General features: G+C 41.0%; 2 protein-coding genes and 2 long non-coding RNA genes across 10 annotated transcripts in view; 2 read left to right on the forward strand and 2 right to left on the reverse strand.

Moving 5' to 3' along the window:
- The window catches only part of hoxa3a (homeobox A3a), a 35,034-nt gene that overhangs the window by 8,205 nt on the left and 10,444 nt on the right, over positions 1-16,385 (forward strand). Inside the window, exon 1 of one of the 5 annotated variants that reach the window (XM_042309995.1) lies at positions 5,461-5,572. The exons of 1 other annotated variant lie outside the window; for it this stretch is intronic. The gene's annotated coding sequence lies outside the window, so the exon portion shown is untranslated. Of the gene's footprint in view, positions 1-5,460; positions 5,573-11,264; positions 11,465-15,674; positions 15,862-16,385 lie in introns of those variants that run through there. 3 more of the 5 variants (XM_042309993.1, XM_042309992.1, XM_042309990.1) reach the window with 3 other exon arrangements.
- LOC112234303 lies at positions 161-5,288 on the reverse strand. Of its 3 annotated transcripts, XR_002950881.2 has the most exons (5): positions 4,986-5,288; positions 4,577-4,643; positions 3,656-3,724; positions 2,461-2,552; positions 161-1,613 (listed from the first exon to the last, which is right to left on the reverse strand). It is a non-coding gene; the product is annotated as an uncharacterized LOC112234303 (long non-coding RNA). The 3 variants fall into 3 exon arrangements; XR_002950880.2 differs by having other exon boundaries at positions 4,577-5,288; XR_002950882.2 differs by having other exon boundaries at positions 161-1,616; positions 4,577-5,288.
- hoxa4a (homeobox A4a) lies at positions 6,630-9,088 on the forward strand. The gene is made up of 2 exons (XM_024402367.2): positions 6,630-7,447; positions 7,937-9,088. Exons 1-2 carry the CDS (start codon positions 7,033-7,035, stop codon positions 8,260-8,262), a joined length of 741 nt encoding a protein of 246 aa, XP_024258135.1. The 5' UTR covers positions 6,630-7,032; the 3' UTR covers positions 8,263-9,088.
- LOC112234300 lies at positions 13,109-15,458 on the reverse strand. The gene is made up of 2 exons (XR_002950877.2): positions 13,952-15,458; positions 13,109-13,853 (listed from the first exon to the last, which is right to left on the reverse strand). It is a non-coding gene; the product is annotated as an uncharacterized LOC112234300 (long non-coding RNA).

Genomic DNA, 16,385 nt, shown 5'->3' on the forward strand with positions numbered 1-16,385 from the left:
ATTAGCCCATTACGCTAATTTGTCAGTGGTGCTGAGCTGAATCCTGGTTTCTCTCGGCAGATGTTGGCCAGGGTTGGTTCAGGCTCATGGATATTTAATTGCTTCCTTCCTAGTGTAACTAGTTTCCCTCCATCTGTGGTGTAACTCATAATACGTTTTTACATGTGGGATAATTATGCTTCTGTCCATTCCTTTTCCTTTTTAATTCGTGTTTTTTCACTTCCTGTATTACACACGGGGCTTCTTTGGACTCTTCATAGCCATTAATGTGCTGGACAAGCCATAAAGCTATTTGAGCTGTTTTATGGTGTTTCCAATGTCATTGCTAAACTGTAATATGTTTGTGTACGGTACTCAACTATCATACAACCACTTTTGGGGTAAATTTAGCTTTTCAATCTGTGTAATTGTCAAGTTAGGCACAGGTTCTACACTTTGTTTGAAGCTCTAGGTGTGTCTTTGGTCAGGTTTCCTCATGTGTTCCAAACTTGATCAAATGGTTTAAGACAGCCAAACGCACTGTGGAGTAAACACAATGGAGGACAAAACACAGCAGGGCCACACTTGCAAAGGAATTCCGTTTTGCGTCAGCCATGTCATTTTGTGTTTTTGGGTTGTAAAGTTCAGTTGGAGAGTGTCACTCTTGCTTCATGGTGACCTCATGGCCCAGCTTGGGCGCGTGCGTCCGGGCAGACATGAACACTCAGATACCAATAAAGCTTTGACTTCGATGTGAAAATGTGTTGGTCTGACTTTGTGACGCATTTGCCCAATCACAATAGTTTCCTTTAGATTGAATTATGTTTTCGTTTTCTAGAAAAATGTTTCTGCATCATCATTTCTTATTAAGTAGGTTATAGGCTAATTCATTTGTTGTTTTGCTTATAGTGTAGATTTTGTTTAGGCCTACTTGTGGCGACAGTCTTGCGATAAGCTGTGTGCTGATGAGTGACTAGTATGGGCTCGGTCTATGTGTTGTGTATAAGAGTGCTTTGGTGTGTTCAAAATTTCCATTGTTGTGTGTTGCTCTTATGTATTTGAACAGATTGCAATTACGCCCAATTAGAACGAAACTGGTGCTTACAGGCACCTCATAACTTTCCCCGTCAGAGGTGTGAATTCAATTTTCATCTATTTCACATCAGAAAACGAATTGCAATGAAAAGTGTTTATATAGAAACTAAACCCTCAAAGTATAATATGTCAGTACGTAGATGGAATTGAAACTCTGAATCATCTGATGATTTGAGGTGGGTTGATCCCCGCTCCCCCTTCCCCTAACAGTCGACATAGAAGATTCCGTCTTGTAAACAAATAGCCAATGCAATGAAATTGGACTTCATTTCCATTACAGTTGTATGGTGTAGAACATGAAAGAGAAACCGTTATTCTATGCCAATATCATTGTGAAGTCTGGGGCGAAAATTACACCGTTGTTACACATAAAATCATCTTAAATCGGGGTCCTAGGCAGACAATGCCAGGCAGAAAAAAATTAACCATCCCCCGTGCGCGGTTCACCGCGAGGTCAGCCATAGCAGCAAGATAAATCTGCATCCTCCAGCCACCAGCAGAGCTCGCTTTAGGCCAAGTTCAGTGTCACCTGCAGCCAGCTGCTGAGAGGGGGGGAAACACACACACACAAATACAATAGTATGATAGGACGCACACAATACTTGACCGGTTTGCTTGCCTTATTACACATTGCAGTGAAGTAATATAATTTGCATATTGCATTAGTTTATTTGGAGAGCCTTTCGGGCATTTTAGCAAAAACACTAGGCCTATGTGAGGCAAGGAGAGATAAAGACTCACACAAAAGTATGAAGGACATTCATCCCTGAGCGGTTTGCTTGTATTAGTGATGTTGTACATTAGTGATGTTGTACAGGGTGCATTGTAACCAACACCCACAGTGAGACAATACAGAGATACAACTACAGTTATTATATTATAGACCTGCCTGTTATATCACTAATTATGATTGTCGTTAGACTAATTACAGTAATGATAACAGAAATGGATATACTGCAAATCAAGTTTTCCTCCCAAGCAGCCAGACACCTCGCCTGGGCAGCACAGCCTCGCAGGGGTGGGACTGATGATCTCGATATAGCGGGGGAAGAGGAGGAACATTTGGGGTCAAAAGTTTACCCGCTGAACAAGTCTCCCGTCATCTGTTCAGCAGGGGCCTGATGCCAGCGTTATAATAGCGATCTTGACTCTCCACACAAAAGATAGAATAGCTTTGAATTACATATGTTTGACGGTGCACTCCAGGTGAACCCTGAAAGCAGGGCGACCCCGAGTTTGGGACCGAGGGGAGTGGACCCCCGTCCGTCCCCAGACCCAAGATTGAGTGGCGGCATTTTATTAGGGCGGTTGATTGGTGAATTTCCTTTGAATAAATTGCATTGGATATGAGGGAAACATTTGCATTTTGAGGATTGATACTCTTACCCCGGTCACAGGATGATGGGTAGACTATGCCCACAGCCCCCCAAATGGAGCCCCCGGACTCCTTTAAAATATGTAGTCTTTCTCTCCTTCTGCTGAGGAAAAAGTCCTGTTTTTAGCCTTTACAAAAAATTATCCAGAAGGTGATTTTGGTTACAAAGAAATAATATGTTTATTTTATAATGACAACAGTCAATTGTTATTCGTAATAACAAAATATCATTCGTACTTAATTGGGTTTTGAAAACGCATTAGGATATAGGCTGTAGCCTCTAATGGCGGATGGATCTGCATAACAGGATCGAATCGCCGTTTTCCTTTCCCGTAAAGTTGTGAAAATGTGAGATCAAGCCTTCCTTATCTTATTCTACATTAAAGTGTGTAACCCAACGTGTTTCATGGAGATCATTTAAAAAATATATGCACCTCTATTGTAATAGATACAATTTGGTTTAAACACACTGCTAAATGTAACATAGGCCTTTTCTCTTAAAGCTCACATAAAAACGGTGCACTCGAAATTGTGAGATCCACCGTAGCCGTGTTAGCAACAATTTATTCTCGAACTTGTCATTCATATTTCGTTTAGGCCACAAACAAGTGGCCTATTATACAATAGCCTAACTATTGGTAATTCAGTGTCTTCGTTTATTGCAAAAGAGTCAAGAGCCAAATGACTAATATGATAATTGAAGGTGTCTTTATCATAAAGATATAAAGAAATAGCCATTAGCCACTGAATGTTTGTGGCTCCCACAAGTGATCTTTATGTTATAGGAGATAACGCATTGGGTTATGGCACCGTTCTAACAACTGTCTATGGAAGAAGATATAGTATATGTTTTGTCGTATAAGCTTAGAAGAAACGGGTTGGGCAAAATAGTACGCTATGAAACACAGACCTATTAAGGCCATGTTGTTCAACGCTTGTGTATCTACAATCTACATAAAACAGTCACTTGATGCAGTTACATTTGCTTTGATGTATGTCCCATTTTTAAGAAGACAACTTCAACAAAATGTTGAATGCAATCATACTATTTCACCCACCCATCTTCCTCTGAACGTGTGTTAAATGTGCGAGGTGCTCTGTGGGTGGCATTCATGTTTAGGCCAAAATATACATCTATAGCTTCCTTCTTACACACCACTCCCAATATATTCTTGATTTCAATATGTTGTATTATCAAAACCTTACCTTAACCGCCTCGTGAATACTGAGGGAACATTGTCCTCTGCAGCCTGGTCCTCCTAACAGACAAGGGATCTAGCAACCATATGTGATCAGTCACTATCGTCAGAGCACTTTCTTATTATCGGAATTTACAGTACAGTGTCAGTATGATATATGTTCGTTATATATGGGAAGGACCGAAAGAGTGGCAATCTACTTCTTTCACTCACAGTACCTTTCTAAGTCAATAAATAATAGGCCTAATTATTTCTTATTCACAACTAGACTTTTTTTGCTCTTTTGCTAATTAACATGGATGTTTTTGAGGATTTTGATTTGGAATAATTGTTACAGAAACATTTCAATAGACAAAATCACGTTGTAACCTAAGATTGATACCATGCAGGCCCACATTTCTTATTCGCTTCTAATTTTTTAAAATCGTAAACATCCATTCGTGAACGTCAGTATTTCCACCCTAAAAGGTAAAACACTGAATGTGGTTATTTGAATAGCATATTTCAGTCGTTTCAATTGTTTATCAGATCATAACGTTGTGTTTATATTTCGCCTGTTTCAAAACTCCAAAAATAAAACAGCATCTCGAAAGAACTAGTTTCTCAACTGAAGGGAATGAAGGGAATTGAACATAATAAATCAGGATTTTTACAGTTCATGAGTTTTTATCATGCAAAAAGACTTGTTTATAACGCATTCCAAATTGAACGTTTCCAAACCTGTGTATAACACACACACACACACACACTATAGTATAGCAACAAGTAAATTGTAAAAGTCTGTAAAGGATTACGGACCCTTTAAACTGTCGCTCATTCAAGGGTACTACGGCTAGCGAGTGGATAATAGCCAATCCTGCCCATATTTATATAACACTTATATAACACACTAGAGTGGACATTTAGATATCAAGTCAAGCATTCTTACCGTGGACATTATGCTGATAGATAGACCCTCAGGTGGTCTTGGTTACATGCGTTCTGGAGGCCAGATCCTCAACAACAAAAAAGATTCCCCTTGTCATTCACGATGAGTTACAGGTGTAAAATACACTCAATTGTAATATAACACCTAACAACTTTGGCTATTTAGATGCTTAAAAGGCCATATAGGCCTATATCTGACTAAAATGAAAATCCCATAGCGATGGCTTACACATACAAAGCTCCGAGGAGGACCTTGTTTGAACAGGAAAAACATGAGCCTAGGTGAGAAACATTAACAGAAGCCTAACAATGTGAAACAAATTCAACACATATACATATTTATACTATTCTAAAGAAAACATTGACCAGGAGACACCGAAACTTCAGTTTAGTTGGCTAACATTACCTACAGGAGTGGCACAGTCGACGCAAGGCTTTTTCAGATGGACCTACGCTTTATCGTGGGTTTTGTACTGGTTTTAAAAAATATATTTTTGGGGCGCTGTTAGGTGCTGACTGGTGCTAAGTGCTCCGTAATCTACCCAGAGTCGAGTAGACCCTGGAAAACCGAAGTCCAAGTCCGGGGTGAGCTTCAGGTCACTGCGTCTAACAAATATGAAAATGTCGCCTCGTTGGGGAAGGGCACGCCTTGTTGTTTAACAAAGACTGTCAATGGGCAAGATTAATCAGAAACAACATAGAAACGGTGTCACTTTGGGGTCAGAGAGAAGTTATCGCTGTTTAGGGGGCGAACAGAAAGGGGGAGAGAAAAAAATACAAAATAAAGCCTTCAATATTTCCGAAGTTTTGCATCCCCTTGCCACCGCACACCGGGCCTTCTTCACGTAGACGGTCGTAGACACCTTCGGTAGTGTTGCTCGTGCGGTTGAGCTGGCTTCCTCAAGATTTTCACCTCTGATTTGTAATAGTGAGCTGGAGGGCGAACAGGTCTTGGAGATGGCAATTGACGAGATACTGATGGCACAGAAGAGATACGGTCAGGGATGCTTCTATTATAAACTGTATATAATTGCACTTTTGTCATAGTGACATTTTGTCATAGTGAAATTAATCGAGAAGTGTGTTTGGTTAATTTTAGCCTACATGGTCATGATATTTTCAGGTGATGTCTTAAATATAGTTATTTTAGTTGTAGTTGTTTTTTTCAGTTGTTGTAGTGGTTTAACGTATTAATAGTAGGCATACACTAAATGTATTATTATTATTGTTATTATTATTATTATGCCCTTAGTTTTGTTGCTGTTGTAATCATTATCTGGTGTCCAGCTCGATAGTTTAAAACGCTGCACAAATGATGGGTGTTTTATGTTGAATCTTGGAGGAAAGTGAACAGCGTAATGTATGTATAGTAAAGATACTATATCATACCACAGGTTAGTTACAGTCAATCACAGTCATTTGCTTCACAAAATGACTCGTATTAGACCTATCTTCGTGGTTACTAAAATGTGCTTTAGTAGTAGAATATGAGTCTGTGGATGTGCATGTTGAACCCTCACCTTTGTTTTGAGTTGCTACAAATTTCAACACAAATGTTAATTTCTCATCAACTAACACTACTCATGTATAGATTAAGTTACTCTAGATAAGAGCATCTTCTAAATTACTCAAATGAAATGAAATGAAAATGAGAACCTTTGGCCATGTCAAAATCACTTGTCTTATTTGGGCCTGCTATTCAGTTGCCATCTTGTATCATCATATGAGAAGCCAAATGTAAACTATTTGATGTTATCCTTCACAAACATTTCTTAAATTAAAATGCTGAGTTTTCCTTAGTTTTAATGACTGAATATGATCATGAGAGGTGCGTAACGGCACACGTGCAATGTTTTCAACCTTGCTTTGTTTTATTGTCGTTCAAATCAAGTGAGATACAGATTTACATATTTACATTTTATTCACGGAATTACCAACTCAGAATTGACTAGAAAGGAAAGCATTTTGGACAGCAATGGACTGGAAATGAGCTCCAATGTCATCTTTGACAGAAAAGAGAGCAGTTACAGTTTGCTTATTTCCAAAGAGCCCATCCTTTTCCTGTGCAACAGTAAGATATACCCAACATCATCATCACCATCATCATCATCTCCTCAAGGCCGTGGTTTAATGTGGTTTACTGCTAAATAAAGGGTTTATTTATTCTAGTTTAGTTTAGGCTATGTGATAAACAAGTGAGTTGAGCGTTTTTTTCTTGATATATTTTGATTTAATAAGGAAAACACAACGTAGGCTAGTCGGAGCAATTTTCGTTGTGCCAATGCCAGGCTTTCCATTGGTTCCTGTTTACATGATGCCCACAGGAGACGTGGTGATTGGTGGCGGTTTACACGTGACCAGACAACTTTGTACATTTGACAGAGAGTAGGAGGGTTTGGTGGAGATCAGAAAAACGACAGCACGATAAAAATTAGTATTGTTGCACTTCACAAATTAATGATCATGAGTTCGTATTTGATAAACTCGAACTATATCGAACCTTCCTTTCCTCCATGCGACGAATATCAACAGAACGGATACATCCCCGCCCCTACTGAGTACTACGAACGGCCAAAAGATTCGGGCTTTCCCCATCATGACGAGGCGTCGTATCCGAGGTCAAACTACACAGAACCGAGCTACGACTACGGTAATGTCCCCAGTAATGGACTCGACGATTTTACCGACAGGCATCAGGCACAACCTCAGCCCATTGCCCAGAACCATGGCCCTCGTCTCAACCCAGTCCCAGACAGCGGTGTGGTGGAGGACGTCAGCAAAGACTGCAGTCTCGCTTCTGAGTCGTATCCCGGTGGTCAGAAGGGCAAGGAACCGCCGGTGGTCTACCCCTGGATGAAGAAGGTCCATGTTGGTGAGTTATCGCCACGTTTAAATACCGGAACCACTGAGCAAGCCGCCACTGGAACGTATGCCCGCCCATTGAGGCAGCACTAGTAGCACCCCTTACAATGGCAATTTACGACCATCGAGCAGCGGGGTCGGTAATTAAGAACCCCTCGTAAATTTTATTGCCTGCCGGGGCCATGAGGTCTTTGTTGCTTTTTAAACCAAACTACCTACATGGCTGGACCCCAGCCAAAATGTAATATCCAGCCCCGCTGATTTTGTTAATCATTTTCCAAGGCTTGATTTGTCCCTGGATGCGAGCGCTTGTACACATGGCGTCTCCAAATTAAGGTACTTCTACGCAGCAGAAATCAAGGGGAAACCCCCACAAAACATCGTAGGCTTTATTTCCCCAGTAGACTACCAACAAACCTTTATGAAGAATAACATTTGTAATGTGCCTAGTGGAGATAACACCTGCTTGATTGTATGTGTGTGTGCTTGATTTCTCCAGTCAATGCTAGTTACAGTGGAGGAGTGCCCAAGAGGTCCCGCACTGCCTATACCCGCCAGCAGGCTCTTGAGCTGGAGAAAGAATTCCACTTCAACCGCTACCTGACCCGACGCAGGCGCGTGGAGATCGCGCACACGATGTGCCTTTCCGAACGTCAGGTGAAGATATGGTTCCAGAACAGAAGGATGAAGTGGAAGAAAGATCATAAGCTTCCGAACACCAAGATCCGCTCTGCGAGCTCATCCTCGGGAGCCCAGCAGCAGCAGCAAATCAAAACTGGCACGCACCAGCAGCTCGTTCCCACGCCTTGCGCCGCGACCCTATAGTGATGGAACCCTCGCGCCAAACCAACAGACTGAGAATGGCAAACAGAACACAGAAACGGAATTTTGTGGACCGATTCTCGAGTATGTCCCCTATGGTATTACCCCCTTCTTGGCTTTTGGGCCTGTCACCTCCTTTCAATACCCTTTCCCCTCTCAACCTCAACCTCCTCTCTCCGTTTTTTCGCTCTCTCCTAATTTTTTAGCTCGAAATCCGCCACTTGCTGCCCATGATGGCAACTGAAATGTATTTGTTTATTAAGACAGAAGGATAATTCACACTCGAATGTATCACAAGACTTTGGATTATATGTATCATTGCATAGAATGAAAATAAAAGAGAATGAGACGAGAGATAAGTGAGGCCTCATTTTTACTTTTGTTCTATGCAATAATTTTGTTTATTCTCATGGAAATATATACTTGAAAGGAAAACGATGTTTTAGGAAAGCTCGGGGTGCCCGTCTGAGACCTCTCAGCAGGTTAAGAATGAGACAGTGTCAGAGTTAGGGTTTAGCTCGTGATGTGTGAGTGAGTTGGTTTACTGTTGAATGTATTATTAAGTCGTGTAATGTCCAGGTGACTTTCACCCCTAATGAGTATAGACAAATCATAGCAAAGGCACAATACTGAATCCATTTTGTAGGCTAAAAAAAGGCAACCTCTGTTTGTTTGTTCGTGTAGCCGTGTAGTTTGTCCATATTTTGTGGTGTGCTCTAAACTGTGAATATTTGTATATGTTGTCTGATTAATGGACGTTGTAATAATGTATTGTAATTTAGGCCCATGCAAGAAACTGTTCCCGTGAAATAAATATGTACTTAAATTATATGGCTGGTTTGGATATGATATTGTAGGATATTTCTGAGTAATATGCATTGAAATAGATTAAATGAATGAATGCTATGGTAACAATACCATAGCCTATATGTCAAAGGCGGCACAAAGGGCGTGGATATATCATTTAACAAGGCTTGCAAACCCAATGCGCATCATGCTTGTTTTTCTAAAATGTATGACGTAACAATACGTTCCATTATGTCTTTAATGACATAACACTATTCCCAAACAGGGAGTAAACCTTTGAATTAGCTATCCAGTGCTTCGAATGTGCGTGCCTCGTGGATGTTATGCACATAAGAAATTCACTTCATTATGGATATCTATGCACGAAGAAAAATGATCTTTATATACATTCAAAAATATTATCTTAGAAAGTTTGTTTCTTACCTTATTTTGACAGAATAACTTTCAACTCGTTCGGTATGTTGTTATCAGGCTTGGTCCAAAAAAGCAACTGGACGGAGAGCTGGGCCTTGAATGTTGCATTGTTTTTCCACTTTCTATGTTTTTCTGGACCAAACAACTCAAACAAGTGATATTCTTATAAGCAACTCCGAAAACGTCTGTAAATACATACAAAAGGCCACTAGGTGCATTCATACAGACCCAAGGTAATCAGTAAATATAGGTTCGCAGCCGAAGATGCAACATCATCCAGAAACATCCTCGTGGGTAAAGTGGGCACCCAGATACATCTTTCTCCGTGGACTTTCCAGAGTGCTAAATATCTGCTAATAAACTAAGCAGTTTAATTTACGAGCCATGTATATCTGCTACATACACAGTTTCAAAAGTATTTTATTTAATTAGACATGCCATGAACAAATTCATATGTATAATGACCGCCTACCGGGAAACAGTGGGTTAACTCCCTTGTTCAGGGGTAGAACGACAGATTTTAACCATGACAGCTCGGGTATTCGATCCAGCAACCTTCCGGGTATTGGTCCAAAGCTCTAACCACTAGGCTACCTGCCTCCCCCAGTTAACACTTAATAAACGGAATACTGTGTGCATATTTGTTGATCATCTGTAAATTAGCTGTACATGACAGCCTTACAGCAGTAGGAGAGTGTTGCGAATAGGATACTACCATAGTAATACTCCATAGAGGCCTGTTCTATCAAAGTATTTGTCCATCCACGTATCTGGCTGCTACTGTTTTAATTTGTAATTATAAAGATGAAGTGCATCTACCCCTCAAACCTTAGTGTACCAGCGTGTGAGTGTTGATCACTACCTGATACAGTCAAACAATCGGAGGGTTTAACTAGAGGACACGGCCGTCTCTGGCCAATCATCGACTCGGAGCACTCCGCGTGACCCCTGACCTTACGACACACACAATGTCCAGACCTCCGTGGCTTTTTCTTTTGTTTTGCGGAAACAAAATGACGTGTAGGTGTGCAACCGTGCTGCTAATTTACTCAAAATAGTCTAAGCTGCTATTCGTCACACAAACACGTCTGTCAGATCATATGTGCGAAAGGAAGGATTGAGATAGACCACGTTTAGACCTATTAGAGAAAACAACATATTCAATTTACTGTAGCCATAATATCAAGGACCTAGTTGACCCTTCCAAATGATCTACATTATTCTAGTAAATTAAAGGTAGTCTGTTATAATTATGGAACCTCTAACAGTGATTTGCGAGTGGGATATGTGAACAAAATGAATAACCAGTTATTCAAGGCCATAATATTGTTTTCCATCAGAAGTACGTTTAATCTAGGGATTCGACTTTACAAGCATCCATGGTCCATCCTTGATACACAGAAGCCATGACTATGTGGCATTATATAATGTAGGCTTGAGTGGAATGTTATAGCATGTACAATGAGTGTTTTCTTATCAAGTGGCTTTGGGCACAGCCAGAATGGAATGCATGATAGGGCTACATCTTCAGACATCTACATCTCCATCTGAGCTTTAAGTGGATACAAGTGCAATTAAATGTAATGTATTAAGGAAACAAATTAAATTACAAAAAAGTATCTTGCCAACTTAGTCTAGGCCTTTTCTGTGCCAGCACATGGCGCAGAGGTGGAGTTGAGAAATTGCCATTTTGGATGATTGGCACATGTTTTACAGTCTCTCATGATTTCGAGATGGTTAAATTAGACATTTGAGCTCATTTAAAACCCGAATAGAGGTCACTCCCAATGTACTAAAATGTTAATATGCTTGCTCACGTGACTTATTCAATAATGAATGCCCTCGGGTCAGAAATAGATATGAAAATCGGCAGTATTCTCATTTGAAGTGATCCACCGCGGAGCACGAATCAAATATTTCCTTCTGCTAAATTCTCGCTCCTTACCATCTTTTCCCTGCTGGATAGAGGCCGTCATGTCTGATTGTGAGTAGACTTTGACATTTTCTTTCCTGAATAATTTGTGCTTTCCATTGCTGTTTCCAAGTTTGAGAGCAATGTAACTGTCCAGGTCATTGATATTTGGTTGGGATTGATTTAGAATTGTGTATATTCAGCTGTTCTTTTGTTATAAGGCTTTCTTGCTCACCAATACCAACACCAACCTCATGTTAACCCGCAGCTCTGTGGGTTAGACTCCTCTGCTAGGCGACTGGTTCCTTGTGGCCAAAATGCGTAACCGTAACCGCCATGTAGTCATTGGCTAACTTTAAAACTATAAATTTATAAATGGTTACCTGGAATCTAAATATGAAGATGTAGGTGTTCAATGAAAGTAGACTAGAGGTAGTTGTTATGGTCGAATAATGCATTCAGCTCGTGTTTAAGGCGCACACCTAGGCGGTAGAGTTGGACTAGAGGTTATGCACTAGGCGCTTCAGCATGTGGAAAAGTACAAACTTCTGTATAGCATCTGTGCGTTTCCATAACATCGTATTTATGCGCAGATGTACCCTAAAAATACTCAAAAAACACCGAGGAGGCGGATATGGAATTGCAACGTGGCATAGACGTTGAGAGAACTCATCTAATATTGTAAAATAAACGGATAAAAGTTGTAACGATATCCCGTTGTTATAATGCTGCTGAGACTGACAAAGAGATGCAGTGTGACTACTTGTGCGCTCATGACCTGTGGCTTACATTCAAGGCTGTAGAGCACAGAAATGCCACTTCGCTAATTGAGCATAAATAAGGTAATTGTAAAGAAACAATGCAATTAACTCGACCCAAGTGTATATTGGCGTGGACATACGTGATCACAATATACCTTACCTTACAGCGACCCAATGACCCTGCGCGAGGAAGAGTTACCATGTTTATTCACACACAGCATGCTCTGTCACTTATAATTGTATTTTCTTGATACAAAAACGCATTTGTTCGTAATGGTATGAATAAAACTGCGTTTTATTGAATTGTAAGGATTGTTAGATTTTGGTAAAAACTTTTGTTTGAAAAGCTGTATTCAGTCTTCATTAGGTAAAGATGACTGTTTACTAAACATTTTGTAAAAAAATATATTTTTAAAATTAATAATTTATGTGCATTTTAACGTATGTTTCGTCGTGTAGCTAAGCCACATGCACAATTTTAGAAGGCAAATATCAGTAGGCTATTGGGCATGAATGTGTTGTCCACATTGTTGAAAGGGCGCCTTAAACAGAGAAGACACAAAGAACAGTCAAGAACTCAGTTAAACATTAACAGATCTTCATCCTCTCCACGAAAGACTGACTAGGCTATAGGCTGTTATGGAATATTCATGTAGCATGCAATATATGTTTTAAGAATGATAGGCATATACATAAATTAAAAATGGCTTTGAGCGTTATGTATTAGTTTGAGTTAAAGCTTCCCAGAACTAATTCAATGAAATGTGCCATTCATAATGTGTATTATTATTATGATGATTATTTTCCAGTATTATTATTGCTCTGAGGTCAAATTAAGACGTTTTGTGTTTTGTTCCTAGCTTTATTTAATTAGCTCTTCACTACACTAAATATATATAACGATAAACTATCAAACGTTACAATGGAAATGCATGAAAAAATATGACAACCAAAATTCAACATTATTACCACTACAATTTTATTTCTACAGCACATACTGAAACAAACCCCCACCACAACAGGAGTCCGTCCGTTATGGAGAGTATAGCGAGATCGACCGAGGGTTCTCTGTTTTAGCATGCACGCCAAACCAGTTTAGGGCGTTGAATTTCGCATTAGCCTTGATGTTGGCCGATGTAAACCCCTGAGAAAGAGTTATCTTCTGCTGAGTGTATCGGTAACCCAAGGCTCGCTGTTAAGAGCTTCAAATGTCAACATTGTGGAGATGCACCGCAGTCTGGCGAACATCCAATGACGGAGCGGTGTGGAGAGGACTGTCTACGGCTCAAGTCTACGGCTCAAGGCCGGTAAATGTTGGAAGTTGGACTTAGGTTACAAGCTTTATGTTACTAACTTTAATATATGTATACATACAAACCAAGAAATAGGTTAATCAACTGCTGAAACCAACAAGAGCCCATTAAAAACAAGGATCCAAAACGTTCCCAGCTGAAAAGGAAGGTATAGCTCTTATTGGTTATATAGTCTCCATCCTCTCCTTGTTTTTGAACCAAAATAACTTCACACTCGACTCTCCGCGCCTCGGTTTGGGTCAGGGAAAAGTTCAGGTGCGGTGGCGAAAGGTGGCGTGGGAGAAAGGGTCTGTTTTCCGTCCACAGTCAGCTCAGCCCCAGATGCTCTCCGGTGTTGCAATGCACGTGCTCTCCGTGCTGGTGGAGTGGTATGCAAATCTGGCCGAACTAGAAGAACAGAGAAAGATATTAATCACATTTCTGTATCACTAAAATGTATCCCAAAGTACAGGCCAAACTCTAAAAATGAGTTTAAATGACTTCACCTCTTCACAAAAACTAGAACATGAATTAATGCGAATCAAATCTGATTCCCCCTTAATTCTAATCCAACATAAATAATAAATGCATAGCCTCCTCACTCCCAATCATCCATAAAGTGGTCTGAAATGTAAACTGATAAGAGATTGTTCCCTCCTGTTCAGGTTTAAAAAGTTTAAACGGCTCAAGTTGTAGTTTGAGAAGACAAAGGGTGCTGTGATGTGGGAGGGGGATGCTCTCCATGTCCGCTTGGCGTGATTAATAGTTATGGTGGAGGAACATTTCCACGCCCGCTGCTCAGTGTTGACGGAAATCAAGCGCCAAACGGTGCGGAGAGAAGGGCTGCTCTTCCGGTCAAGGTTTAGGCAATTCCCGGGAAGGCTAAACGATATCATGTAGTGCGCCACAATACGTTCATAATTTAAGTTGTGGACCTATTATGGATTGCAAGAGAATATGCATTTATTTCAAAGATTACTATTGTCGTTGGCCCTCATCTCATAAAAGTAGGCTAGTTGCCATATTACCACCTGATCCTTCCCCCTCCCCATACTGGGAATTGAGTATGACCTCTGTGCGAACCTATAATTTCCAGCATTACTCAACTAGCCGTAGGGAATGCATAAGAGCTGCAGGATGAATGGAGGGTCCCTGCACTGACCAAGGGGGTAAATATTCAGTTCAATGAGCTCCCGCATGCACTATGCCCTCTCAGCTCAGCACTGACTGACTGACTGACACACACACACACCTCCCGGCTACCGGGGCGCACACCTTTAACTCAGCATTCGGACAGGTAACTAACTATAAGACATTTGATTTCCATTGGTCCGCCAGCATGTAGGCTATTGTCTGAATGTGTGAGTGAGTGGTTGTAGACTATAGCTCGGGATGTGGGGTGATGATGAGGGCCTCTGCACACAATAGCCCCAGCCTTATCTCTCAATAAAATAGTAAGGGGTGACTCAGGTGTTGAGTGATCCATCCGCTACCCGCAAAGACCTCTCTGTATCTCACAGTCACACTGCAGCGGCAAACGCTTCTCTTGCTCTGCCAGTGGCTCAAAGCTAGCTGGCCAATGATCACAGTATATGGCATCGGGATTAGCACTCTCTGTTTACTTAAATGGGCACTGAAGATATTTAACCTTTATTTACCTATGCATGTCAGTTAAGAACAAATTATTATTTTACAATGATGGCCTATTCCGGACAAACCCTCCCTAACCCGGACGACGCTGAGCCAATTGTGCACCACCCCTTGGGACTCCCGATCACGGCCTTTTGTGAGACAGCTCGGGATCGAACCAAAGTCTGTAGTGAAACTTCTAGCATTGAGTTGCAGTGCCTTAGACCGCTGCGCCACTCGAAAGCCTCCAAAACCGACCGAACACACACGTTTTGGAATCGGGTGACGTGTGAATGTAAAGCGGCATTGCGAGAGATATGTCCCTTTGCCAGATACATTGCAGTGTCATCCACCCTCTTTATCCTCCCTCCAAAGTGATCCGTTTCTCCTCAGGGGCAATGACTGCATCCATTAATGATTCACAGGCTCAAATAAAAGGGATTTAAGTTGACGTTGTGTCACGTGAGCAGGGCGCATAATACAGTGTTATGGCACGAAGAAAAAAACGGAGCCCCGGTCTGGCCATACAACGATTGCGCGCGTCACCCCACTTTCCGTGAGTGGAGTCGGGGCTTTCTAGACATTTACCAACGAGAGGAAGCAAGAGCGAAAGAGGAGAGAAAGATGTTCTTGGTTTTTGTGGACGGTATTATAGTGCTGTCACGGACGGATATGTTTTTCCTCGCGGACAGAGTCAGAGCTCGTGCTTCGGGAGGATGGATTTTATTTTGAGGTATTTCCGACGATTGTTCGTTACTGTCGTGAGTTATTGCCGCGAGAAGCAGAGGTCAGTAAGAAAAAAGACTCCATGGTTTTGCCTGGCTGGAAAACTAAGACTGGAACATCTTTAAAGAGTATCGATATTCACGTTTTTGGCTACTAAAATGAATTACATTAAACATAACTTCACTGATATTTCCTTCACTATACCGTGGGAACATTTGAGCTTAGTTTCCAAGCCTATATAACAATTTCCCATCCCATGGTGTAGCCTAACTACACTGGTGTTTTAAATATCCCCCTCCCCCCCAAAAATAAATATATATAATTACAATTTTCCCCAGTTTCAATTTCATCAGAATCCTCAGATTCCTCTGCTATGCTACAGAGACTCGCTATTTGTTCAGCTAGAGAACCGTATGCAGGTTAGCCATAGCCAGATATATCAGATTTGCAGTTGGCCTACATATCCGTTTGCAAATAAACCCAGCCATGTGAACGTCTGTTGGCGAGAAGAAGAAAAAAACAGAGGAGGTGAAAGCAGTCATGACGTCCTGCTCGGAGTTGTAATTCCTTTCCCTATAAAATATA

The sequence above is a fragment of the Oncorhynchus tshawytscha genome, linkage group LG31 (assembly GCF_018296145.1).
Source record: "Oncorhynchus tshawytscha isolate Ot180627B linkage group LG31, Otsh_v2.0, whole genome shotgun sequence".
Taxonomy (NCBI): Eukaryota; Metazoa; Chordata; class Actinopteri; order Salmoniformes; family Salmonidae; genus Oncorhynchus; species Oncorhynchus tshawytscha.

Excerpts from the sequence above, each read along its gene's own strand:
- hoxa4a (XM_024402367.2), top strand. The coding sequence starts at position 7,033 with ATGATCATGAGTTCGTATTTGATAAACTCGAACTATATCGAACCTTCC. Across the intron at positions 7,448-7,936 it reads GATGAAGAAGGTCCATGTTG|TCAATGCTAGTTACAGTGGA; the intron begins GTGAGTTATCGC and ends TGATTTCTCCAG.